At 53.4% G+C, this 25,591-nt stretch overlaps 1 protein-coding gene across 1 annotated transcript in view; it reads right to left on the bottom strand.

Annotated features, from left to right (window-relative positions):
- Positions 1-215: 215 nt before the first annotated feature.
- Positions 216-25,591, bottom strand: part of VSTM2L (V-set and transmembrane domain containing 2 like) — a 43,310-nt gene continuing 17,934 nt past the window's right edge. The window contains exons 2-4 of the mRNA XM_030826294.1: positions 14,117-14,286; positions 12,326-12,376; positions 216-1,573 (exon numbers count right to left, since the gene is read on the bottom strand). Of these exons, the coding sequence (XP_030682154.1) occupies positions 1,301-1,573; positions 12,326-12,376; positions 14,117-14,286 (494 nt within the window). The 3' untranslated portion in view covers positions 216-1,300. The remainder of the gene's footprint in view (positions 1,574-12,325; positions 12,377-14,116; positions 14,287-25,591) is intronic.

The raw sequence follows: 25,591 nt of genomic DNA on the forward strand, positions 1-25,591 counted from the left end.
GGATTGGAGCTGAACAAAAGCTGGTTGTCTCCCACCCTCTCCCTCTGCCCGCACTGGTCCTATGCTCTATACTGCGAAGCCAGGGGCTGCTTGGGGTGCAAAGCAGGAGAAAGATGCTGAGTGAGGCGTGGGTGTGAGCTAGCCACCTGCTCTCCCACCTCCACCCCACACACCGCCCCCAGGCACAAATGCCCCAGAAAGACACCGCCCAGAGGTTTTTTTAAAACCGCTTTATTCAGGTTGGCTGGTAGTCATGGACTGGATCATGTACACAGGGCAACCCACCCCTAGGCAAAGCCCTCGGCCTCTCCCACCTCCCCCACATCATCACTGAGCTGCGGCAGCCAGAGGTGCGAGCCAATTCCGAGGGGAATTGGGTCCAATAGAAATATTTACAAATAACCAGGGGAAAGGTGTGCCCCTGATCGGGAATCATGAGGGAATTGAGTACCAGGGGGCCCTTGGCTCCCAACATCCCCAGGCCCTGGGGTGGACTTGCACAGGACCCAAGAGGGAGCTGGGGCATTGTGGGCTGGCAGATGGGGACTCCTGGGAGAGCCTTGAAGACCCTCAAAGGGGTCCTGCTGGTGCAAAACTCTGCCTGGGGCCATGGGTCTGAGGGGAAGGCCCCTCCCTTCTGACTCGCCATGTGACAGGGCAGAGAATCCTGGATCCCCTGCATCCCTGGAGGGTCGCACAGGGAGCTGAACAGGAAGGACCCGCCAGGAGGTGGTGGGGCATCTCGCTGTTCCCCTAGGCCTCCATGAGTGACCCTGCAGAGCCACCGCCCCAGAAGGGCCCTCCTGGGTTCCCTGGGTCTTCACCAGGGGAGAGGCCCTAGTTCTGCTCAGAAGATTCAAGTCCATATTCAGGGAGGGGTCACTGTCCACACCCCCAGGTCCAAATGAGGGATGGTAGGAGGAGGGAGGTGAGGCTGGGGGGCCCCGGCTCAGGACAGGATGGGGGACAAGCAAGCAAAGCAAAACACTGTACTCCACAGAAGCTGGTGACAGGAAGGGGGTGGCTCCGGGCCCCAGCATTCAGTGTTCAGGGCGGTTGTCCCCTTGGTGCCCAGGGCCACCTTCTCCGAGCCAGGTCACCGCAGGGGTCTGAAAGGGCAGGGGTGGATGGGGCTTACATGCTGAGCAAGGGGTGGTGGAAAGAGGGCCGACATGGTGGCCACAGGCGGCCTTGGGGATGGGGCGCGGCTGGACGCAGGCAGTCCGTCCCCGGTGGTCCGGCGGCTCCTCATGCACTCTGTACAGCGTGGGGGCGGGTGGGCAGGGGCAGGGGCATCAGTCTAGAGGCTGCAGGCCTCCTGGTCCACCGAGCGCTTCCTCAGCTCCTTGCCTGGCTTGGGGGGCGGCGGGGCAGGCGCGGCGGGAGGGGCTTCGGGCAGGTGCAGGACGGAGTTCTCCCCTGGCTGCACCCGCAGGTAGGCCTTGACCTTGTGGTGCCGGGCCTTGCCGTCGCTGAAGTCGATGACGCGGCACTCGTAGGTGCCTTCGTCCGTGGGCTTCACCCGGGACAGGCGCAGCTTGTGGGAGATGTTGCTGCCCACCACCTTGACCACCTGGGGGTGACAGAGAGACCATGACCTATCCATCCGATGACAGCGGGGAAGAAGAAGAGTGCGGGGGGCGGGGGCCGGTCCCAGGATCGCATGCTAGGGCGGGAGCCCCAGAAACACTCCCACAAGGGCCCACCGAGGTTTGCACAAGAGTGAGTTAAATAGCAAAAAAGTAAAAGCAACTGCCACGTCCACCAACAGACCGCATATTTAAACAGCGGCCGGTTCCCTGCATGAAGCACTGCAGAGTGGTCCGAAAGACGGAGCTAGAACTAGGTACGTAAGCCCAGTGGCAAACAGCAGAGGGAAAGCTCTCACTTCTGCGCACCCCCAGGGGATGCCATTTATGTAAACAAACACAGAAACCTACTCTATACTGGTTTTGGGGTCTTCCGGGTGTGGAAGTTTAAAATAGACAGGAGGGAACACCGGGGCCTCCTCACAGCAGTGGTGGACTCTGGGGCAGAACACAGGGGAGGAAGTGGACCTGGGTAGACTACAAAGCAAAGTCTTCATTTAGTCTTAAAGTTTACATTTCCTAAAAAAAAAAAAAAAAAAAAAAATAGAGGTGCCTGCAGTCCCAGCAACTCAGGAGGCTGAGGTGCGAAGACTGTTTGAGCCCGGGAGTTTGAGGCTTGCAGTGAGCCATGATCGCACCACTGCACTCCAGCCTAGGTGACAGAGTGAGACCGGTCTTTTAAAAACCAAACCAGGCCAAGTGCAGTGGCTCATGCCTGGAATCCCAGCACTTTGGGAGGCTGAGGCAGGCGGATCACTTGAAGTCAGGAGTTTGAGACCTGGGCATGTTGCCTGGGCAACATGGGGAAACCCCATCTCTACTAAAAATACAAAAACTAGTCGGGGGTGTGGTGGTGCATGCCTGTAATCCCAGCTACTCGTGAGGCTGAGGCACGAAAATCATTTGAACAACCCAGGAGGTGGAGGTTGCAGTGAGCTGAGATCGCACCACTGCACTCCAGCCTGGGCGACAGCACGAGACTCCGTCTCAAAAAAATAAATAAATAAAATAACATAACATAATAAAAACCAAAACAAAACAATATAAAAGCTGATGACAAATATATCAAGATGCTAATAACTATTCACTCCACTTGGGGGGAACAAGGATGTTATATTCGTCTTTGTACTTTGACTTTTTGTTTTATTTGGTTGGGTTTTTACATTTCTATTTTAAAATGGGAGTATCACTTATGTAAAGTGCACACAGCCTGAGGAAATGTTTCCTGTGTGTACACCTGTGTAACCACCGTCCAGAGAAAAGCATGGAACATTCGTGACCCCCTAGAGCACACCCTTCACTCAGCAATACTACCCCCACTGGGGTCCCCCGCTTTCTGACTGACTTCTGTCACCACAGATTTGTTTTTTTCTGTTTTGGAACTCTTGTATGTGTGGCTTCTTTCCTGTGCCTGGCTTTTTTGACACGACCTGTTATTGGTGAGATTTCTCCATGTTGCTGCCTGCATCTATTTGTTTGTCTGTTTGAGACAGAGTCTCTGTTACCCAGGCTGGAGTGCAGTAGCACAACCTTAGCTCACTGCAACCTCCACCTCCTGGGTTCAAGCAGTTCTCATGCCTCAGCCTCCCCAGTAGCTGGGATTACAGGCACCCGCCACCATGCTCAGCTAATTTTTGTATTTTTAGTAGAAACGGGGTTTCACCATGTTGGCCAGGCTGGTCCTGAACTCCTGGCCTCAAGTGATCAACCCACCTCAGCCTCCCGAAATGCCAGGATTATAGGTGTGAGCCACCATGCCTGGCCATCCATTTGTTATTTTTCACTGCTGTATAGTATTCCATCACATGCATGCTGCACAATTTATTTATGTGATCACCCGTCAATGGACATTTGTGTGATTTCCAGATTAAAGCTCTTATGAATAAATCTGCCCTGAATATAACGTTGCTGTGGGTGTTTTTTCCATTATAAAAGAAAAAGCAGATGGACAGTTACATAAGATACGCCACGGGGAAGCTGGCTGATGGGTACAGGAGACTTAATGACCTATTTTTGAAACTTTTCCTGAGACTATAATTCAAAATAAAAGATTTAAAAAAAAAAAAAAAGGAGTTGGGCCTATGGAGAGGGGTGGTGGTAGTGGGAGGGGGCTTCTTTCCTTTCCTGGCCCCTTCTTCTTAGAAAAAAAATAATAAATAAAACCTGCCTGCAGCCCCTGTCCTGCCTGGACAGAACAGTGGAGATCGGTTCTCAGCTGCCAGCCACTGATCCCCTTCCCAGACAGCTTTGTAGGCTCAGGTGAGTGGGCCTCAGACCTGTGGACTACTGGTCCGTCTCTTCTGGAGGGACAACGAGCTGGCCTGTTCCTGCCAAGCCCCAGCTCCTAGAGAGGGAAGCCCAGCTTCTGGCTCCAGGTGGGATGCCCCTGCTGGTCACCCCTGCAGTGAGGGGGCCAGGATAAGAAAGCACGCCCTCTGCATGCAGCCTGCAGATGTTTGTGAGCCTGTGCTGGGCACTCACATGTGTGACTTCTAATCGTCTTACCAGTCTGCCCTGGGGAGGCCTCTTCCATCAACCCCCCAATGGGAAACTCTTGCTGAGCTCACGGCCTTTGCGCATGCTGGGCCCTCTGCCTGGGTGGGGTTCCCTGTTCATCTTCACCTGCTTGGTTCCCATTCATCCTAAATGTCACCTCCTCCAAGAAATTGACGCCCTGTCCCCACTCCCTCCTATTTCCTGCATAGCAGTCTTCCCATTTTGAATCGTGTATTTGTCTCTTGACTTGATTTTGGGTTCTCTCCCTGGCTAAACCGTACCCCCCATGAGAGCAGGGACAATATTTATTTTGTCCATGTGAGTGGTTATCACAGAGCCCAGCACTCCATAAATAATCATCAACATTTGTTGAATGAATGGACCCACCCCATGACCTTCTTTCTCCAACTGAAGTGGTACTCAGATGTCATGCTTTCTAATTTTAAGCCACATGCACATGATGATATGGTTTGGCTCTGTGTCCCCACCCAAATCTCATCTAAAATTGTAATCCCCACGTGTTGAGGGCGGGGCCTGGTGGGAGGTGATTGGATCACGGGGATAGTTTTCTCATGCTGTTCTCACGATAGTGAGTGAGTTCTCACAAGATCTGATGGTTTAAAAGTAGCAGTTTCCCCTTCGTTCACTCTTCTCCTGCCACCACGTAAGACATGCCTTGCTTCCCTTTAGCCTTACACCATGATTGTAAGTTTTCTGAGGCCTCCCCAGCCATGCAGAACGTTGAGTCAATTTAACCTCTTTTCTTTGTGAATTACCCAGTCTCTGGTAGCTCTTTATAGCAGGGTGAATACACATAACGATATCCACTTTGCAGATGGTGAAACTGAGGCTCCAAAAGAAGTGACTTGCCCAGAGGCATGGAGTCAGTGAGTGGTGGAACTGGGAACAGGCTCCATGCGCTCTCACCCTTCCAGTGGTGTGACAGGCTCACCGAGGGCCACCAGCGCTGGCAGGGCCTCAGGGAAGGGAAGAAGAGAGTGTCCAGCAGCAGGGAGTCTGATCTTCCTCCCTCATGCTGAGCCTTCCCGGCTGCCCATCATCCCCTATATGGAGGGAAAGCCTTCAGCAGAGGCACGGAGGTGGCACCCAGGCAGGACTTCCCCATGGCAAGCAGTGGGAACCCCCCCCAGCTGCCCTTCTGGCTGTGGGGGTGCCCCCTCCCTAGTGCCAGGCCCTGCTGGAGCCCACCCTGTCCCTCTGAATCCATCACCTCCGCCCTGCGGTCCTGTGTGCTCTCTCTGGCGAGTTAGGAGATGCTGTTGCAAATGCGCAGCGGGAATGAATTACCTCAACATCTGCTTCCCTCACGGATATTAATTATCCTTCATTTGTCAACCCTACAAGGCGCTAATGGAGTAATAATGCAAAGTGCTGGGAGCACTCGCTCCTAGGGAGGGAGCACCAAGCGAGGCCCAGCCCTCGGCCCACCCACTACCATCCCCCAGATGGGGCCACGAAGGCCTGGACGGCTCCCCAGGCAGCCAGCTTCCTCCTCCCTGTCACCCCCCCTGCCAACAGACAGATGTAACCTTCAGAAGCACGAGCTCTTCCTCTGTCAGACAGGAGGAGGGCAGGGAGCACTGCAGGGAGTGATGGGAGGCCAGGCGCTGACCCTGACAAGTCACCAGCACTCTGGCCTCGGTTTTCTTGGGCTAAATTTGTCCATTCATTCAACAAGCATTTAGCGAGTGCCTACCACAATGAGCCAGCCAGATCCCAGTAATGCTGGCACGAGCTGACAGTCTAACGGAGAACCTAGACCCCTAACCCATAATCAAGCAACTCAGCGAGTGAACTTCCAACAGGACAAAGGGTGAGGACGCACATCAGACATGACTCCCTCCGAGTCCCTGTGGTCCATGCCTCTAAGCACAATCTGGAGAAGGCAAATACGATATTTTTAACAAAAATAATAACAGCAACAGTAATGCCAGTGGCTAACATTTATGAAGTGCCTGATCACTGTGAGATGATGTGATAAGTTTCATGCATCTTTCTTTCTTTCTTTTTCTTTTTTTTTTTTTTTGAGACAGGGTCTCGTTCTGTCACCTTAGGCTGGAGTGTGCTGGCGTGATCATGGCTCACTGCAACCTCAACCTCCCAAGCAATCCTCCCACTTCAGCACCCCCTCCGACCTTCTGAGTAGCTGGAGCCACAGGTGTGCACCACCACTCCTGGCCAATTTTTGTATCTTTTGTGGAGATGGGGTCTCACTATGTTGCCAAGGCTGGTCTTGAACTCCTGGGCTCAAGCAATCCTCCTGCCTCAGCCTCCCAAAGTGCTGGGATTCTAGGTGTGAGCCACCACGCCCAGCCATGCTTCATCAATCTTTTTTTTTTTTTTTTTTGAGACGGAGTCTTGCTCTGTCGCCCAGGCTGGAGTGCAGTGGCGCGATCTCGGCTCACTGCAAGCTCCGCCTCCCGGGTTCACGCCATTCTCCTGTCTCAACCTCTCCGAGTAGCTGGGACTACAGGCGCCCGCCACCACGCCCGGCTAATTTTTTGTATTTTTAGTAGAGACGGGGTTTCACCGTGGTCTCGATCTCCTGACCTCATGATCTGCCCGCCTCAGCCTCCCAAAGTGCTGGGATTACAAGCGTGAGCCACCGCGCCCGGCCTCATCAATCTTATTTAAACCTCACAATAACCCTATGATGCAGGTGAAGAAACTGAGACTCAGAGGGGTGAAGCGATTTTCTCAAGGCCACCCAGCTGGTGACAGAGGCCACACCTTACCCACCCCTCTGGGAGCCTTCTGAACAGTAAACTACAGGTGGGTCTTCTCATGTCTTTCTGAGGCCCCCAACCCTCCATATCTTGGGGAAACCCAGCCCCAAACCTCATCAGAGGCCTCTCCCACAGGAGGGGGCCCAATATCCCACTCCAGGAGCTGCCCGCTGGATTTCATCCACCACACATTATGCAGAAAGCCCTTCAGCCCAGCCCTCCAGGGCGACTGGAGAGCCCACGAAGAAAGGAGAGCCCCACATGGCGACCCGGCTGTAAATCATAATCACCTCCACACAGGCATCGACAGGCCTTAGCAGTGCAATTAAGCACCTAATTACGCTGAAAGAGACAGGGCCGAACCCTGGCCAGGGCCAAGTTCAGCCTCCTCCCTGCTCGCCCCACGGCTCAGGCTTTTCCGGGCACTGCAGGGATACCCCGAGGCCAGCTCACATTGGGCAGGCTGGGATCGTCTTCCAGCCACGCCAGAAGAATGGATTCGTACTCGTGATGCCAACCCTTGCCTTCACATGGCCTCCTGGCAGAGGGGGAGGCCCCAGGGAAAGTGCTGGGGTGAGGAATAGGGGTCAGATGGCTCCTGCTCCAGGCCGGGCCCTGCAATCAGCCTCTATCAACTCCATCCGGCACTTCGCTAGCCACTCAGCATGTTCAGAACCCAACTCAGGGTCTCCCCAGACCTGGGCCCCAGAAGGCCTTACTGCTGTAGCCAAACTCTGCAATCACCATTTCTGTTTTCTTTCCACACTCCGCACACTCCACCCCTGAAGCCACTGACCTCCTCTAAACACCATCGGACCCCTTCCCCTTCTCTCCAGAATCCACACCCTCCGGACTGGCGAAAGCAAGATCCAGGGCTTCTCCCATCTGGGCCATCACCCCAGCCTCCTCCCAGATCTGCACAACCTTCCAGCCTCTTCTTCCACAACAGCCAGACCAATTTTTTCAAAATGCCCCCAACTTAAACTCTTCGATGGTCACCATGGTGGCTGACAAGGTCCTTTGAGGTCTCTTCCCAGCCTGCCCCTCAGCCTTATCAGCCACTAGCAATTCCTCCAGCGCACACACCCAGCCAAGTTCCCCACCCCTTGTCAAATCCTCCACACCTCAGTGCTCACTTCAAATAGCACCTCCTCCAGGAAGCCCTCCTGGCCCCCCAGGCTAGATCAGATCCCCCATTATGGCAGCTCTCCTCATTTTGGTCACAGTTGTAATTCTATTTTTTATCATGCATGATTATTGGATTAACACCCATATCCCACACTGGACTGGGAACACCCAGAGGGCAGGGAGTGTGTATGTGTGAGACCATGGTCTTTCCAGAGTCATCTTGGTTTAACTCAGCTTCCAACCACGAGCCATTTACAGTGATGAAGTCCCCCAGGAAGGAGGGTATGTGTGGAGAATTTCACCTCGTCTTAAAATTAGGAAGTTGTGGACTCTCTCTGTTTGCAAAACTGGTTAAGGGGAAAATTAACCTCAATTCTAGCGCAAAGGACTTCAGTTAGATAGAAAGAAAAACTTCCAGAACTTGAAAATGACCAATAAGCAGAAATGTTTGCCTGAGCCATGGAAATGATTCCACCTAATGGTGGAATCCTTAGCAGATGCAAGGTATCAAGGGAGATATTTTTAGGCCAGGGTCCTTCCCTGGGCCCAAGTTAAACGAGATAATTCATGTAAAGTGCTTGTCCTGGCTCCTAACATATGGTAAGCACTCAATAAACGTTAGCTGCTATATTATTATTATCATTATTATTTTATCACAGATGCCTGTCCTCCCACATAAATGATCTCCTTATGAGAGCAGTGGTGCGATCTCGGCTCACTGCAGCCTCTGCCTCCTGGGTTCAAGTGATTCTCCCATCTCAGCCTCCCAAGTATCTGGGACTGCAGGCGTGCACCACCACACCTGGCTAATTTTTGTATTTTTAGTTGATATGGGGTTTCACTGTGTTGGCCAGGCTGGTCTCGAACTCCTGACCTCAGATGATCCGCCCACCTTGGCTTCCCAAAGCGCTGGGATTACAGGTGTGCACTGTGCCCAGCATCTGAATTTTTTTTTTTTTATTCCCTTGCTCACATCCTGCTTGCTTGCTAGGAATAGGAGTTTTACGAGTCACAAATTCATGTTAACAAGTTTCCACCCTAGGAACCACTGTCATTCACATAGCCTAATCCGTGGTACTTTACAGTTTCCAAAGCGTTTTCAGATATGCCTTCAACAACAGCTAACTGAGGAAAAGGGAGAGTCAAGGAGGTGGCAGAGCTAGAACCAGGACTCAGCTCCTGGGACGCTAAGTGCTGGCCCCACTGTGTCCTCACAGTCCCCACCCGGCAGTCAGCACAGCCGACTCTCAGAGTCTGGATCTTCACAAGGCCAACATGGCCAACCTGGCAGTTTCACAAAGCCCTCCCCCGACCAAGGCCCTCGAAGCTGACAGCACTTTCTTACCCTCAACCTTGGATCATTATTATTTGATCACAGATGCCTGTCCTCCCAGGTAAATGATCTCCCTATGAGATTCTGGGATTCCATCAGCCTGTAGACTGCACTATTTGGCTTAGACAGTGTTTTTCAAAAGATCTAATTAGGTCCCAACAGTTAAAACTCAGGAGATATTCCACTAAAATTGGGATTTTTAGAAGTCATGGGAATATAGGGCCTAGGTCCCTGCCTGGCTCAGCTGTTCCCTGTAGACAGGGTCTGGGTTTCCTGGGCCCCCACAGAAGCTCTTTCACTCATTCACGTCATGTCACCAGTACGCACACGTGAACAGACATGGGATCCACACTGTGGTGGCATGCCTACATACAAACATCTGGCCGGGCATGGTGCCTCATGCCTGTAATCCCAACAGTTTGGGATGCTGAGGCAGGAGGATCACCTGAGGTCAGGAGTTCGAGACCAGCCTGGTCAACATGGTGAAACCCAGTCTCTACTAAAAATACAAAAAAAAAAAAAAAAAAAAATTAGCCAGGCACAGTGGCATGCTCCTGTGGTCCCAGCTACTGGGGAAGCTGAAGCAGGAGAATTTCTCGAACTCAGGAGGCAGAGGTTGCAGTGAGCCAAGATCGCACCACTGCACTCCAGCCTAGGTGACAACAGTGAAATTCCATCTCAAAAAATAAAAAAAAAACCAAAATCTGTGTATGGGTTCACACACATTGGCCTGGGCGTATGTCTGTGTGTGTGATAGTTATTCAACAAATATTTATTGGGTACCTACTACACCATGCCAAGGCTCTGTGCTAGACTCTGGAAATGCAACAGTGAGTCAGGCAGGCTCAGTCCCAGCGCCCCTCATCTCTGGGGGAGACAGTCATGAAGCAAAAACTCACACAAGTGGATAACGAACCAGAAATACAGCCAGCAGGGAAATGGAAGGGGCGCCAGCTGGGTCACAAGTTCAAGGGATGCTTCCCCGAGCTGAGCTCTGTGGGAAGAGAGAGAGGAACAGCTTTGCAGGCAGGGGGGACCAGCCTGTGCAAAGGCCTGGAGGTGGAAGGAATGGGAAGGTGGAAAGGCTGCCAGGGTCAGGAGGGGAAGGGAAGTGAGGTCAGGCAAGAGGAGGTGAGGCTGGAGGGTGAGCAGAGCAATTGTGCAGAGTTCTGAAGGCCACGGAGAAAAGTCTGGGCCACCTCCTCAGACTGCAGGAATCCAGGGAGTATCTGTGTATTAGAAACGGTTGTTCTTGTGGCGCTGTCTGCATGAGGAGCTTGGCCCATGCCTGTTTGTGCGTTTCCTAACCAGACCCTCGGAGCCCCAGCTGGTGCAGGAACTTCAGGGGCTGGGGGTGGGGGGCTGGGGGTAATTGCACATTCATGCTGAGCACATTTATTTTATTTAACTAATTAGCATCGTTGCATTTCCCTCATGTGGGACCCAGCAGCCTGGAATTCTAATCCTCTAAATCAATTAGATTATTGTCTCCTTTGCCAGAGCCGCTCTTTAAACCCCAGGCAAAATTATAGCAGAAAAGGTTGTGATGAATGGGGTATTAATATGCACACAGATCTACCTGCCTGGGCTTAATGGATGGGTGTTTGGGCCAGAAACGGGGCATTTGACATGGATGCACCCTTGGCAGAGGGTGGGGGGTGGACCCACAGCCACCCTGAGCTGGATGGAAATGGCTTGAAGTTTCAGACCCCAACTGTGCCCTGGGCCAGACGGCACAAATGATGCTTGGAAGGTCCTTGCTCTCTCGTCCACCCCCTCCCGCCTGAAGGGGCTGCAGGAGCCCCCTCCCTGGCCTCTCTGCCTCCATGATGCCACCTCTGATGCCCGACATGGCACCCCAATGACTCCCTGTGCCCACCCCCCACATGGTGACCTCGGTTCGGGGGTGCGGCTTCTCTGTTCATCCCTGTAGAATTGGCCTTGGGGTCCTGAGCTCCCCTACAAGTCCTTGAAAAGTTGTGGAAGAATCAAGCAAAAAAGGTGAATTTAGAAAGGTTTCCCTGCCATGTGCATGCACGCACACACGCACACAAGCATGCACGCACACACGCACACAAGCATGCACGCACACACGCACAAGCATGCACGCACACACGCACATTCATACCCCCACGGACACCTGCCTTTTCTGAGTGTGTTGCTGGTAGATGTCTAGCCTCCTGCCAGGCTGGCCTCATGCCCCTGCCAAGCTGACCTCATGCCCCATGCACAAACCTTGCCTCATTGCATGGTCACATGTGTCCCCGGGCGGGTCCCCTCCACTCCGTGTTCTCTCCCCAGTTCACCTCCTTTCTCCTGTCTGCCTCTCCCAGGACTGGCTTTGGGTGCCCCCTCCTTCACAAAAGCCGTCACTCCCTGAACTCCCCTGGGCCCCAGTTGCACTGGCCTGCAGCACAGCCCAGTGACAAAGAGCTTGAGCCCTGAAGCCAGGTAGCTCAGCAACACCAGTCACCCTTGGTGTGACCTCTGGCAAGTCCTTGACCTCCTGAGCCTCAGCTGCCCCACCTGCAAAATGGGTGAATGCTTGGCCCTTCTTATAGAGCGTGGCTATTAACAAATGAGTCAACAAATAAGAAGGCCTGGCCAGTCCTGAAATCCTTTGGCTAGGGTGCCCCCACCCCATCCCCAGGGCCAGATCACCGAGTGACCCTGAGATGGCGTAACAGTCATGATACGGCAAAAAAAGCTGGCTCAGGCTCATTAGACCTCGTTGGTTCCCCAAATAAAAAATGCTGCTGAGACAGGCATGAAGGCACCAGGATGCACACAGCCTTGGCCCCGACAGGAGAAAATGCATCTTCTCTCCCCTGTCATTTTTTGTGCCCATCATTGAATGAACTTGAAAAATCTCTGGCTTTTAAAAAACAGAGCAGGGCCATTTTTTTCCCTTCTCTTTTTCTTCTCTTCCATCTTCTTGCCCAAGCTCCCCGCTGAACTGGACCCCAGTTTTCTTTAAGTCACAGCTGTGCCCTCCATTAGAGCCCTTTCGAGAAGTCATTATCAAAACTCACACTTATTTTGGTTGCCTCCTTCCCTGCGTCTTCCTGCTGAGATGCTTTTAGCTGTTGGGAGCGGGGAGGGGTGGAGAGAACAGAGACAAGGTGTTAGCACAGGGTGGGGGTGGGGTGGCAGTGCAGGGAGACACATTATAGGGATACGGACAACAGCTAAGATTCTCATGACAGCAGATGAGGCTTGGGGGCCGTGGAGTCTGGAGTTGGGGTCCCTTTCTGTATCCACTCAGGGGACGGAGGGGAGGTCAGAGCAAAAGAAGATAATGGAGGTACGTGGAAAACTGACCACATTTGTGTATTTAGATACACAAGGGTACTTTGGTATATATTGGAGGGAGTGTGAACAGGCAGAAATCTAAGCATCGGCTTGGTACATTGCTAGGAGCGTGTTTGTACCCTTGAGTCACTCTATCTGAGAGTGTGTTTGTACCTTCAGGTGTGTCACCCATGTGAACGTGTGTGCAGATGCTGTGGGAACCCTGCCCACATTCCCCACTTTTGCAAACTGACCCTGGAGGCTTCCAACCGCAGATACCTGCAACGATTTGCCTAAGGGCTTTCTCTGGCCACTGGAGTCCTCTAAACCTGCATGTGGCAGGGCTGGAAGTGTTGGGGAGGTGACACCCCCAGGAGCAAGACAGAGTTTGATATGCCCTTGGGCACATGTGAGACATTCTTTCATGAACATGGGGAGTGTATGAGCGTGCCAATGCGTGTTTGTGAATGTGTGCAGATACATGTGTTCGTATATGAATGGGTGGGCAGATCTCTATGTGTTTGCGTGTTCATTAGTGTATACATATGTGTAAGGATGCAAATGATTTAGATGGAGTTCCTGCAAGAGCTGACCTTGAGACAAAGATCAAGTAGTTTATTTGGGAGGTGATCCCAGGAAACACAAGTAGGGGAGAAGGTGAGTGAAACCAAAAAAGGAAGAAAGTTAATAATGGGGGGTATGTTGTTGGTTAGTTACCACTGTAGGCAATTGGAGCTTCATCCCACTGGTCACTTGGAGAAACAGTGAAGAACATGCTTTGGTCATCCCAGCTAAGGGCGAGGGAGCTGAGGTATTCATCCTCCAACTTTGCGGGTCATTGGTGGGGGCTGCTCCTGCCTATTGAGTCCCCTGCTCCTCCTGCTTGCCTTGCTGGCCGGCAGGCTCTTGTGTCCAGGGAAAACCCTCAAGCAGAGCCAGAGGAGCTGGCAGTTGGCTGGTCCCAGGGCATGCTGCACACCGGGCATGGGGCAGAGCCCCCACAGCATCTGCTCTACAGGTGTGTACATACAAGCATGCATGTGTAGAGGGGCGAGCACATGTGCAGCCAAGGGTGTGCTGGGAGCCTGGTGCGTGCATGCGTGTGTGCCTGTGAATGAACTCAGCATTTGCAGAGCTCTTTATAAAAAGGCTGCCCATGTGGCCTGGAGAAGTGGTGGGAAGTGAGTCACAAGACCCACCTTGCTCCATAACCTGAAGCCAGGTTGTCCCTCTGGCCTCAGTTTCCTCACCTGTACCCCGAAGGGAGGCCCTCTGTGCTCTGGAAGGCCCTTCTTGCTGTGGCCATTTCAAGTGCTCAGCCCAGCTCTGCCTCCTGCCTGTTCCCCCAAATAAGCCTCCATGATCACCTAAAACCCCCACCCCAGGAGGAAGAAGGGAGGGAGACAGCTGTGTGGTGTGGAGAACAGCGCTGGAGCCCATATCCCTCAGAGGAGAAGGGGGCAGAGAAATACCCCTACCCCAGGGACCAGGACTTCCCCAGCCCAGCTTGGGCATCTCCCCAGGGGCATTACCTGGTTCGAGGCCCATGCCTGCTTGTCGGTCCAGTCCCGGTGGCTCCGTACATACCACCACTGGATCTCCAGCGAGTAGGAGGGGGAGCCGCTGCCGCGGAAGGAGCAGGCCATCTCCACGTCCTCGCCCGTCCGTGCTGTCATGTCATGGGGTGTCTCTGTGAACAGGGCTGTGCAAGAAACAGGGGGAAGAGTGGCGGGCCTCAGGAAACCACAGGGCTAGTGGGTGAGGGAGGTGGAGAATGTAGGAGCAGCGGGCCCTGCACGGTGGGGGATGGGGTGGGGGAGGGGTGGGGTGACCTGCAAGCCCACTGGTGGGAGTGGTCTGGCTTCAGGTGGGCACCCGAGAAGCTCAGCAAGGCAGGCCAACGGCGTGTGCAGCAGCCAACATGAGACGGGGATGAGGGAGTAGGTGTCGGCCCTGTAGGCCACACCAGCAGCCGGGAGCTGGGGGAGAGCATGCCAGGGATCAGAGAAGGCCTTGGCTGGATGTGGACAGCAAGAGGGCCAGGGAGGAGCTGCCGCTTCCATCAGCTCTTCCAGGTTCTTCCAGTAACCCAGCTCGGTTCCCCTCCTGAGTTACTCCAGCGTCCACGTACAGTGGCCAGCGACATCTTTGCAAAACCACATCAGATGTGGCCTCTCTCCTGCTTAGAACCCTCGCCTGGGACCCCAGGTATGGGGATTGGCACCCGTTCCCCTGGCTTCCTCCCTGTCCTGTGGACACGCCTCCCTTTCTGGCCTCACTCTTGCTCTGGCTGTTCTTCCGGAATGCCCTTCCCTCTGCCCCTCTTTGCCCGGCTGGCTCCTTCAGATCTGGCAAAGCTCAGCTCAAATGTCACCCCCCGAAAGGTCCTCCTTGAGGATCCCGAGAAGGTCCCCCAACTCCTGCCCTGCCCTGTTGCCTGTGGCAGCTCCGGGAGGACAGGGACACAGAGCTCCCGCAGCTGGCAGTTGCTGGCGCAGAGTAGCTGCTCCGTGGACGGAATGGGTACAGAATTCTCCACCCTCTCAGGGCACCCAGGGTGAGGTGGGGGCCACTCCTGCCTCCTGCCCCTTGCAGAGCCCAGCTCTCCACCACAGCCCAGGGCAGACGGTTCCCCTGGTCCAGCAGGAACCCTGCCCCATCCGTCATCCTCCATCCCACCAGGTAAATGAGAAAGCATCCCCACTTCATGTGGCCCAGTGCTCCTCCCCACCATACGTTCTGTCTGCCGTCTCCCCAAACAAATATTGTCCTGAGATGTAATTAGAATTCTTTCCTCTTCTCAGGAGAGATTATTGCCCTGGAAAGATGCCTGGCAACGTGCAGGTCACCCAGGAACATTGTGGCTGTCAATCCCCTGGCCCCCACCCTGTCCCTCCTGGCTGCTGCAACCTAACAGGGTCCCCTGGCCCAGAAGGGCAGATTCCCAGCCCCGGGAGTCCTCACCACCCCAGCTCAGCTTAGGGAAGGAGGAAGAGGGAGTCCTGGGCTAGGAGGTGAAATCCTAGATTCAGGCCCCTGCTCTGTGGCCACCTCTCTCATCCCCCTGTCCCCAGGATACTGAAGGTGATGCGAATTGACAAACGACTCCCTCTGGAAGCTTCTGCCGTTTCTCCTCTGCTCATGGGGTTTCCATGTGCAGCCCGACTTGAACAGTGGGTTTCTGGGCTGACAGCAAGTTTGAGATGTCCCTAATCCTCAAGGTCAAGGGTTTAGAAAGCAGCTCATGGAGGCTCCCCGCGTGCTGAGGCTTGGAAGTCCCAGCCGCTGTTCTGTAAACAAGGCCTGGTTGGTTAATAGGAATAAATGTCTGAGTTCCTGAACATTTGTGAGGGATGGTGTGGGGCGCCATCACACGTAGCCCACCTCAAAGCTGTGACCCTTCTTATTCCCACTAAGTAAGAGGCAATGCAGGCACCTGGAAGGAAGGTCCCTTCCCCACATCACCGTGAGGGCCACCCCCTCCTTCCAGGGGATCAACCCAGAAACTAGTCATCCTGGGCTCCCTCCCTCCTCTCTCCCCTCCCACATTCAGTCTTCAAGGAACCCTGTGGGTCCTGCCTCCCGACACCTCCAGAATCTGGCCCCTTCTCCCCACCTCTGCTGACTTGCCGGGGCCAAGCTGCCATCCTCTCTCACCTACAACAGTGGGGAACCCTCACTGGCCTCCTGCTTCTACTCTTCCTCCCCAACAAGCTATTTTCACACAGCAGCCAGACGTACCTTGACAAAACATAAATCAGTCCCTGTCCCTGCTCTACTCACCACTCTCCCAGGGCGTCCTCCTACCCACAGTAACAGCCACAGTCCTCACTGCCTCTGCCTCCCAAAGTGCTGGGATTATAGGTATGAGCCACCATGCCCAGCTAAGAGGATTGCTCGTGCCCAGGAGGTCAAGGCTGCAGCAAGCCTTGAACGCACCACTGCACTCCAGATGGCTGACAGGGCCTTCCATGGGAGGCCATTCCCCTCTGGTGTTGGCCTCTAGCTGACTCCCTGCTCCCACTCCTGCCACAGCGGCCTCCTTTCAGCTCCTTCCCCGGGCATCCCAGTTGAGATTCCACCTCAAGACCTTTGCACCTGCCAATTCCTCTGCCTGGAACACCCTTTCCTCAGACTCCCCTGGAACAGCCATCCCTCACATGGCTCCCTCCCTCCCCTGCCACAGGACCCTGCTCAAAGTCTGCTTCCTTAGGGAGGCCTGCCTTGACCACCTCATTTAAACCCAGCACTTCAAACCACCCTTCCCTCCTACGCCATCAGCACTGGCTACAGGAATTTCTGTCATGAGGAGGGTGTTCTGTACCTGAGCTAGTACAGTAGCTAGCAGTCACCTGTGTCTGCTGAGCACTTGAAATGTGACTGAGGACCTGAATTTTAAATTTTATTTAATTTTAATTCATGTAAACATAAATGTTAATAGCCGCTTGCAGGTAATGGCTACTGTATTGGACAGCACAGCTAATATGCCTATTTTATGTATGTTTATTGTCAGCCTTCCCTCCCAGCTCCTACAGCAGTGCCTGGCACATAGCAGGTGCTCAATAAATACATTTTATTTTTGAGACAGGGTCTCGCTCTGTTGTCTAGGCTGGAGTGCAGTGGTGCATTCAAGGCTTGCGGCAGCCTTGACCTCTGGGGCACAAGCAATCCTCTCACCTCAGCCCCCTAAGTAGCTGGAACTACAGGCACGAGCCACCATGCCCAACTAGTTTTTAAAATTTTTTGTAGAGAAACGGTCTTGCTTTTTGCCCAGGCTGGATTTGAACTCCTGGGCTCAAGCAATCTCCCCGCCTTGGCCTCCCAAAGTGCTGAGATTACAGGTAAGGTATAAGCCACCACGCCCAGCCAATAAGTGCTTTTTGAATGAATGAATAAACAGCCTTGGCTGGGCAGTGGTGGAGCAGGGTCCAGAGCTAGGGGAACCCTGCCCTGAGAGTCCTGGGCCAGGTCTCGCCCTTGGAGTCTTCCCAGACACCCACTTGCCACTTCGAGCAGAACACAAGGAGATAGTGAGGAGCCTGCACGGGAAAAGCCCAAGAGGTGATTCTAGTGAATAGCTGGTCCCTCGCCCAGGATGGCGGATTCTGCCTTGATTCACATCCCTCCTGCCCAGCACTAGGGCACTAGGGGCCTTTGCAAACAGGAGGAGAGGGGTGAGGACCCTGGTTGGATCTGGTATGACCATCAGTGTGACCCTGGCTGGTCAAAAAACAGTGGAGGGACACGGCTGTGGCCTCTCCAGGTGCCATTGCCTGAGCCATGGAAATCAGAGAGTGCCTCCACTTCCCCTCTTCCAGTGGGGAGATGGCTCCAGAGCTATCAGGGAACTTGCTTAATGCAGGACACAAAGCAAGAAAGGCTGAAGCCAGCCCTCAGACCCAGCCAGTGTGACTCAGCCACTGCATGCTGCCTTCTCCCAGACACAGGTGAGGTGGGAACCATGTGTGGTGGGCGAGGGCACGGGAGACAATGTGCGTGGGTCTCATGAGTGGGAGGAGAACAGAGAGGGCCGCCCTTGGGTGGAGGCTCTGCTGGGGTCTCCTCGGAAAGGGCCAGGCCTCCAATTCATCCCCACTCAGTCTCCCCCTGCCCACGGCCCCCCACCCCCGCCCCTGCCAACTGACAGAAAACCCTGACTCTGGCCCACCAGCTCTTCCTACTCATGCAGAAGGCAAGGCTCAGAGAGGGCAGGGGCTACTCAAGGGTAACTCAGCAGCCCGGGTTCAGCCAGGAGAGACCCTTTTATCCCCAAGCAGACACCTCCTGGGCCCTGGCATGGCGTGGCAGCCTGGGGTGGGCAGGAGCACAGGGGAGGGTGGGCAGGAGCACCCCACCACATGGCCACATGGCCACCTCTCCACCGGGACCCCAGTAGTGGCCATCTAGGGCCTCGCTGTCCAATAGAAACAGAATGTAAGCCACACTGCAAGGCGCGCATGGAATATTCCAACTCCTGGGAGCCACATGAAAAAAAGTAAAAAAAAAAAGTGAAATTAATTAATTTTAATAATGTATTTTATTTAAGCCAAGATATCAAAAAAAATTATTTGAACATGTAATGAAAATTATTAACGAGGCTGGGCACAGTGGTTCATGCCTGTAATCCCAGCATTTTGGGGGGTGAGGTGGGCAGATCACCTAAGGTCAGGAGTTCGAGACCAGCCTGGCCAACATGGCAAAACCCAGTCTCTACTAAAAATACAAAAATTAACTGGGTGTGGTGGCACGTGCCTATAGTCCCAGCTACTTGGGAGGCTAAGACAGGAGAGCCACTTGAACCCGGGAGGAGGAGGCTGCAGTGTGCCGAGATCGTATCACTGCACTCCAGACTGGGCAACAGCAAGACTCCGTCTTGGAAAAAAAAAAGAAAATTACTAATGAGACATGTTCCACTCTTTTTTGTGTTAAGTCATGGAAAACTGGAGTGCATTTTACATGTTCATGGCACCTTTCAGTCCTGACATTCCCAGGGCTCAGTGGCCACATGTGTTTGACGTCTTAGCAGGTGGTGAGCTCTGCCAGCTTCAGGTCCCCCCATCACATGTCCGCATGGCTCAGACCAGGCAGCCGAGGCCCAGTGCCAGGGAATAACCCTTCCATGGCCACATAGTAGAGTCTGGATTTGAAACTTCAGGTCCTCCCATCACATGTCCGCATGGCTCAGACCAGGCAGCCGAGGCCCAGTGCCAGGGAATAACCCTTCCATGGCCACATAGTAGAGTCTGGATTTGAAACCAGGCCTCTGTGACGCCCAAGTCCATGCTCTTCCCAGAGTGTCCAAATGCCTTGTTCTGGTAGAGCTATCGCTTACTGCAAAAGTAATTGCGGTTTTGCCATGAAAAGTAATGGCCAAAACCGCAATTACTTTTGCACCAACCTAAGTATTTCTTTTTTTTCTTTCTTTTTTTCTTTCTTTTTTTAGACGGAGTCTCGCTCTTTCACCAGGCTAGAGTGCTGGCACGATCTTGGCTCACTGCAACCTCTGCCTCCTGGGTTCAAGCGATTCTCCTACCTCAGCCTCCCAAGTAGCTGGGATTACAGGCGCCCACCATCACACCCAGCTAATTTTTGTATTTTTAGTAGAGACAGGGTTTCACCATGTTGGCCAGGATGGTCTTGATCTCTTGACCTCATGATCCACCCGCCTTGGCCTCCCAAAGTGCTGGGATTACAGGTGTGAGCTACCGCACCTGCCCCTAAATATTTCTTAAAAAGGCTCACTCCCACGGCAGGGCACAGTGACAGATGCCTGCAGTCCCAGCACTTTGGGAGGCAGAGGCAGGAGGATCGCTTGAGGTCAGGAGTTCAAGACCAGCCTGAACAACATGGTGAAACCTCGTCTCTACTAAAAATACAAAAATTAGCCAGGTGTGGTGGCAGGTGTCTGTAATCTCAGCTACTTGTTAGGCTGAGGCAGGAGAATTGCTTGAATCTGGGAAGCGGAGGTTGCAGTGAGCTGAGATTGCGCCATTGCACTCTAGCCTGGGCAACAAGAGCGAAACTCCATCTCAAAAAAAAAAAAAAAAGGCTCAATCTCAAATGGCCAACCTTGCAGAGTCCTGTGGGGCAGGGTGGGGAGCCTGTTTCATTCTGAGTGCAAAGGCCTGGGCAGGCACAGTAGAGGCATTTCACCCAGCTGGAGGCAATGGGGGAAGGCTTCCCGGAAGAGGTGTTGCCCTTGCCTTAGCCCCAGTGGGCTAGGTAATGGAGTCAGGAGCCGTGAGGGGCTTCAAGTGGGAGGACAGGGAGAGAAGCAGGTTCAGGGCCTCGTGGGAGCCAAAGGAGTTAGCTGTGGGTGCGGCCCCAGCTCTCCCACTCCATAGCGGGGCTGTGGTCCCAGGGCTTCTCTGATCCCCAGAGCTGGCCAGGAGCTGCCTATGGGCGGTGGGTTAAGGGAGGCACCCTCAGGGACCTTTTGACTCTGACCTCGGTAGTAAAGGAGACAGTGTGTCCACAGGACAAGTGGGAAACTCAAGGCTCTGGGCATCTGACGACAAATCTGGGCCTCCCTGTTCACAGCAGCACCACCAAGGCCTGTCCCGACCTCCGCCCCAAGCTGCCCCAGAGGGAGAAGCCCGCTGTGGACATAGGTAAGTGCTGGGAGCATTGGACTGGGAGCCAAGGATGGAGGACGGAGCCTGTTTCTGCCAACAGACTTGCTGTGTGACCTCCAGAGACTCTCTCCCCTCCCTGAGCCTCTGTTTGCGCCTCTGTACAATTGGGGTTAGTCCTGATGGTCCTGAGAGCCCCACCAGCTCAGATCATCAGAAGGGGAAAGTCATAGGTGTCCTAAGGGCAGGGCCTTGGGCATTGGGAAGGGGAAGGGTCACTTCCACGTGGGGGAGGAGGGGCCTTGAAGGATGGGTGGATATTGACAAGCAGAGGCAGGCCTGAAAGTGTCAGGAAGCAGGAATCCTGTGAGCAAAGGTAGGGAGGCAGGAAAGAAAGCTTGTTTAAAAAAAAAAAATCTATTTCCTTTCTTGAGCATCTATTGTGTGCCCAACACCATGCAGACATTGTCTCTAACACTCTCGCCCACTCCCACTTGACAGATGAGGAAATTGAGGCTCAGAAAAGTAAAATGACTTGCCCAAGATTCACACAGAGATGGATTTTAAACATAGATCTGACTGGCAGTTGTGACCAAGATCCATGGGTCTGCCAGCCCCTACCAGGATTTGGTCTGAGTTATCAGGTAAAATTCAGCCGCTGGGCTCCACACTTTCTCATCCCACTTGCACACCTTCAGAGATGGGGAGCTCAGTTCCTCTTACCCCCACTGAAAGCAGGCAGCTCAATCAGCAACAGGGTCTTCCTCCCTCTCCTAACTCTGTGAGTGAGGATACTGCACCAGCACCAGAAACTAGAAGGTGATTGATGTGTATTTTGATGCTGCTGCTGCTGCTGCTGATTATGATGATGTAATGATAATCTCTAAGAAATAAAGACTACTTGTTTTGTGCCAGGCACTGTGCCAAGCTCTTTGTTTGTTTATTTGTTTATTATTTTCTTTTTTCTTTTTTTTTTTTTTTTTTGAGACGGAGTCTCGCTCTTGTTGCCCAGACTGGAGTGCAGTGGTGCGATCTCGGCTCACTGCAACCTCTGCTTCCCAGGTTCAAGTGATTCTCCTGCCTCAGCCTCTCGAGTAGCTGGAATTACAGGCACATGTTACCACATCCAGCTAATTATTGTATTTTTAGTAGAGATGGAGTTTCACCATGTTGGCCAGGCTGGTCTCAAACTCCTGACCTCAGGTGATCTGCCCACCTCGGCCTCCCAAAGTGCTGGGATTTCAGGCATGAGCCATCGCGCCTGGCCATGTTTATTTATTTTTTGAGACGGGGTCTCACTCTGTTATCCAGGCTGGAGTGCAGTGGCATGAACATGGCAGTGAGCCGAACACAGCTCGTCACAGCCATGGACTTCTGGGCTCAAGTGATCCTCCTGCTTCTGCCTCCCAAGTAGCTGGGACTACAGGTGCATGCCACTACAACAAGCTAATTTTTAAAATTTTTGTAGAGACAGGGTCTTGCTATGTTGCCCAGGCTTGTTTCAAACTCCTGGGCTCAAGCAATCCTTCTGCCTCAGCCTCCCAAAGCACTGGAATTACAGGCATGCACCACCACACCCAGGTGCAAGCTCTTTACATACATTTTCTCAGGTTCCCAGCATGATGCTATGGAGTGGGTGTGATCATTATTATCCCCATTTTCAGATCGGGAGGCTGAAGCTCAGAGAGGGTCAGTGACTTGCCCAAGGCCACAGACTGAGTGAATGGCGAAACTGAACCCAGTTCTAGGGGGCTCTAAGTGGAAGCCTGTAACCCGGCCCCCTACCCATACTCTTTCCTTCCAGCTACCCAGACCCTAATCCCCATGTGAGCATCACTGCTGAGTCTGGGACATAGAATCCATCTCTCCTCTTTGACTTACCCTGCCCCTGAGCCCCCCTCCCTGCTCAGGTAACTCCTCACAGCCAGTCCCCAGGGAGGCTGGTATAGTTACAGATTTTTGAGAAGGATGCAGTTGTCTTCTCCAGCCTCAGGGCCTGAGCTGGGCTGGGCTCGCTGGGAAGACAATTAAAACCGGTGTCCACAAATTAGGATTCTGCAGGAGAAGGAGAACGGGACTTGATTGAATGCAACGTCTTCTTTCTTTCTGCTTTTAATTGGGGGTGCGATGTATTAATTAACCCCAGGCCTGATTATCAGTGCATCAGCTGCAGGAAATGGCTCTGTGGCTCTGGCCGGAGTCACTGGGTTTGACTTCTGGGAAAGGCAGGAGATGACCTGGAGGACCTGGCCTGCCCTTTCAGACCAGGGCCCTGACCTCCTTAACCTCCCAGGCCCTGGTTCAGCATGAACCGCTTAGAGCTTTGCCTTCAAGTCTGGGTTCAAACTCTATTTCCCCTACTCCCTAGCTGTGTGACCTGGGCAAACCACTTTGCTTCTCAGAGCCTCAGTTCCTTTATCTGGAAACAGGGGAGAATGAGAGGGCTGAAGAGAGGATTACACAAGACAACATGTGCCTTATGCCTGGCACATAGTAGGTGCTCAATAAACAGCACTCCTTTCTCTCACCTCCTAGCTCAAACACCCTATAATCTCTAGAAAGATGGCTAAAGATGCTTCCTTGTTATCTCATCAGATTATGCATTGGGCACATCTGTATTTTACTCACGCGTGGGCCCTGCAGCCCCTCACCTACCGGTCCTCTAGCTCTCTCTCTGCTCATTTCCTCTGGTGCTCCCATGGCCCCTGGGAGCCAGTGGGACTCATGCAAGCCACAGGGGCTCATCCAGCACAGGCAGCCCCCAGCTCCCTCCATCTCTGAGCCCAGATTCCCCATCCCAGACCCTCTGGTCCAGCCCTGAATCTCTTGTCTCCCTCTGCACAGCCCTCCCTGCCCTTTCAACCCTCAAATGTCTAGTGGGAGGCTGCCTCCTCCAGGATGCCTGCAGAGATTGGTCCTCAGCACATCCATCAGAGTGAAAGCAGGACTCCCCTTGGGGACTGGTGGCAGGGGCAGTTCTATTCAGGAAAACCAAGGCAGAGCTGAGGCTAGAGGGAGGCACAGTGAGAACCAATGTGGCCCCACTGACCCCTTGGTCACCCCTCAGCCCAGCCCCATCTCTCACTGGATCACATTGTGATGCTCCCTACTCAGAGACCTCCAGTGATGAATGGAGAAACAAAATCTAGTCCATCTGTGCAATGGAGTAGTATTCAGCCTTAAAAAGGAGGGAAATTCTGACACACGCCGCAAATAGATGAACCTTGAGGACATTATGCTGAGTGAAACAAGCCAGTCACAGAAAGACAAATATGGTGTGATTGAAACTCACAGAGACAGAAAGCAGAATGGGGGTTGCCAGGGGCTGGGGGCAGGGGAGGGGAGATGCTATTGAACGGGCACAGTTTCTGTTTCGGATGATGAACAATTTCTGGACTGGATGGTGGCGATGGCTGCACAGCAGCCTGAATGTTCTTGACGCGGCTGAACGATATACTTACAAATGGGGAAAATGGGAAACTTTATGTTTTGTATATTTTACCAGAATTTTGTTAAAGCCTCTGCTGGCTTCCCTGGGCTCACTGCAGCAGCGGATTTACCATAAAAATCTCCTAGAGTGGGAGGATCACTGGGGCCCAGGAGTTCAAGGCTGCAGTGAGCTATGATCATGCCACTGCACTCCAGCCTGGGCGACACAGCAAGACTCCATCTCAAAAAAAAAAGGAAGGAAGGAAGGTAGGAAGGAAGGAAGGAAGGAAGGAAGGAAGGAGGGAGGGAGGGAGGGAGGGAGGGAAGGAGGGAGGGAAGGAAGGAAGGAGGGAGGGAGGGGAGGAAGGAAGGAAGGAAGGAAGGAAGGAAGGAAGGAAGGAAGGAAGGAAGGAAGACAAAAATCCCCTGGACTTGTTCCCAGAATGTCCCTCCCCACATCTTCAACTCCTTCAAACCTCGGTTCCAATGTCACCTCCTCAGTGAGGCCCTCCCTGCTCCCCCACCCTCTCTCGGTTCCCTTTTCTCTACCTCATATTTCTCCCTACCACTCATCACTCCCGTATTATGTTTGCTCATTTTATTTCTAGGTGTCATCTGTACTCCAACTAGAATTGAAGATGGAGATTCTAGTTAAAGGCAGGAGATTCTAGTGTGTTCACTGCTATGTCCCGGCAGCTAGAGCAATGCCGTGCACATGGTAGATGCTCAGGAACACTCTGCTGTAGCAGCTCTGGTGGCAGGCAGGGGAAGGATCCCATTTTCCCTGCTCCGGGCTGCCTGGGGCCTTCAGGAAGCTCCTGTACTTGGGCCTCATTGGCAAACTACCAGCCCTCAGCGTCAAGATCAGGCTCCCAGGCTAGGTATCCAAAGTCTGCAGGCTCTGATTCTGCCCGGACCCCAACCGCGGCCCCTCCCGGCCACTTACATGTATCCCCCTAAGGACACAGCCTGCACACTGTCCCTGGAATCCTGACTCACAGGTAGTCCTCTGCCTGAAGGTGCCCTCCCTCCTCAGGCTAGGGTGGAAGCCCTGCTTGGTGCCCCCAGAGGTCTCCGAGGCTGCCTCTCCCTGCCCTGGAGTGTGTTATATGACAGATGCTGAGGTGTCTGGGTCTCCTGCAAGCTGGGAGCTCTTCCAGGTCAGGGGCCCTGCATTGCCCAGCCCAGATCAGGCACACAGGAGGTGGCTAGGCGTGTGCTAACATGAGTGAATGAATGAATGAATCAGTCAATCAATCGAATGAGAAAGGAAGGTCAGACCAGAGGATTGAAGTTCTAAGGAAAAAACCAAGAGGCATAGAAATCATTCATTCATTCATCCAGTTCATTCATTCACTCAACATTTATTGGGTACCTACTATGTGCCAGATTGGGGTTTCTTGGGGGGGACTGTGCCCACAGGAGCAGGGATAGGGACAGACATGTGGACACTATGGACATGCACAAGCAGAGAGGTCCTAAGTGAGGCTCAGCAGGCCGGCCCCC

This window comes from Nomascus leucogenys, chromosome 13 (genome assembly GCF_006542625.1).
Source record: "Nomascus leucogenys isolate Asia chromosome 13, Asia_NLE_v1, whole genome shotgun sequence".
Lineage (NCBI taxonomy): Eukaryota > Metazoa > Chordata > Mammalia > Primates > Hylobatidae > Nomascus > Nomascus leucogenys.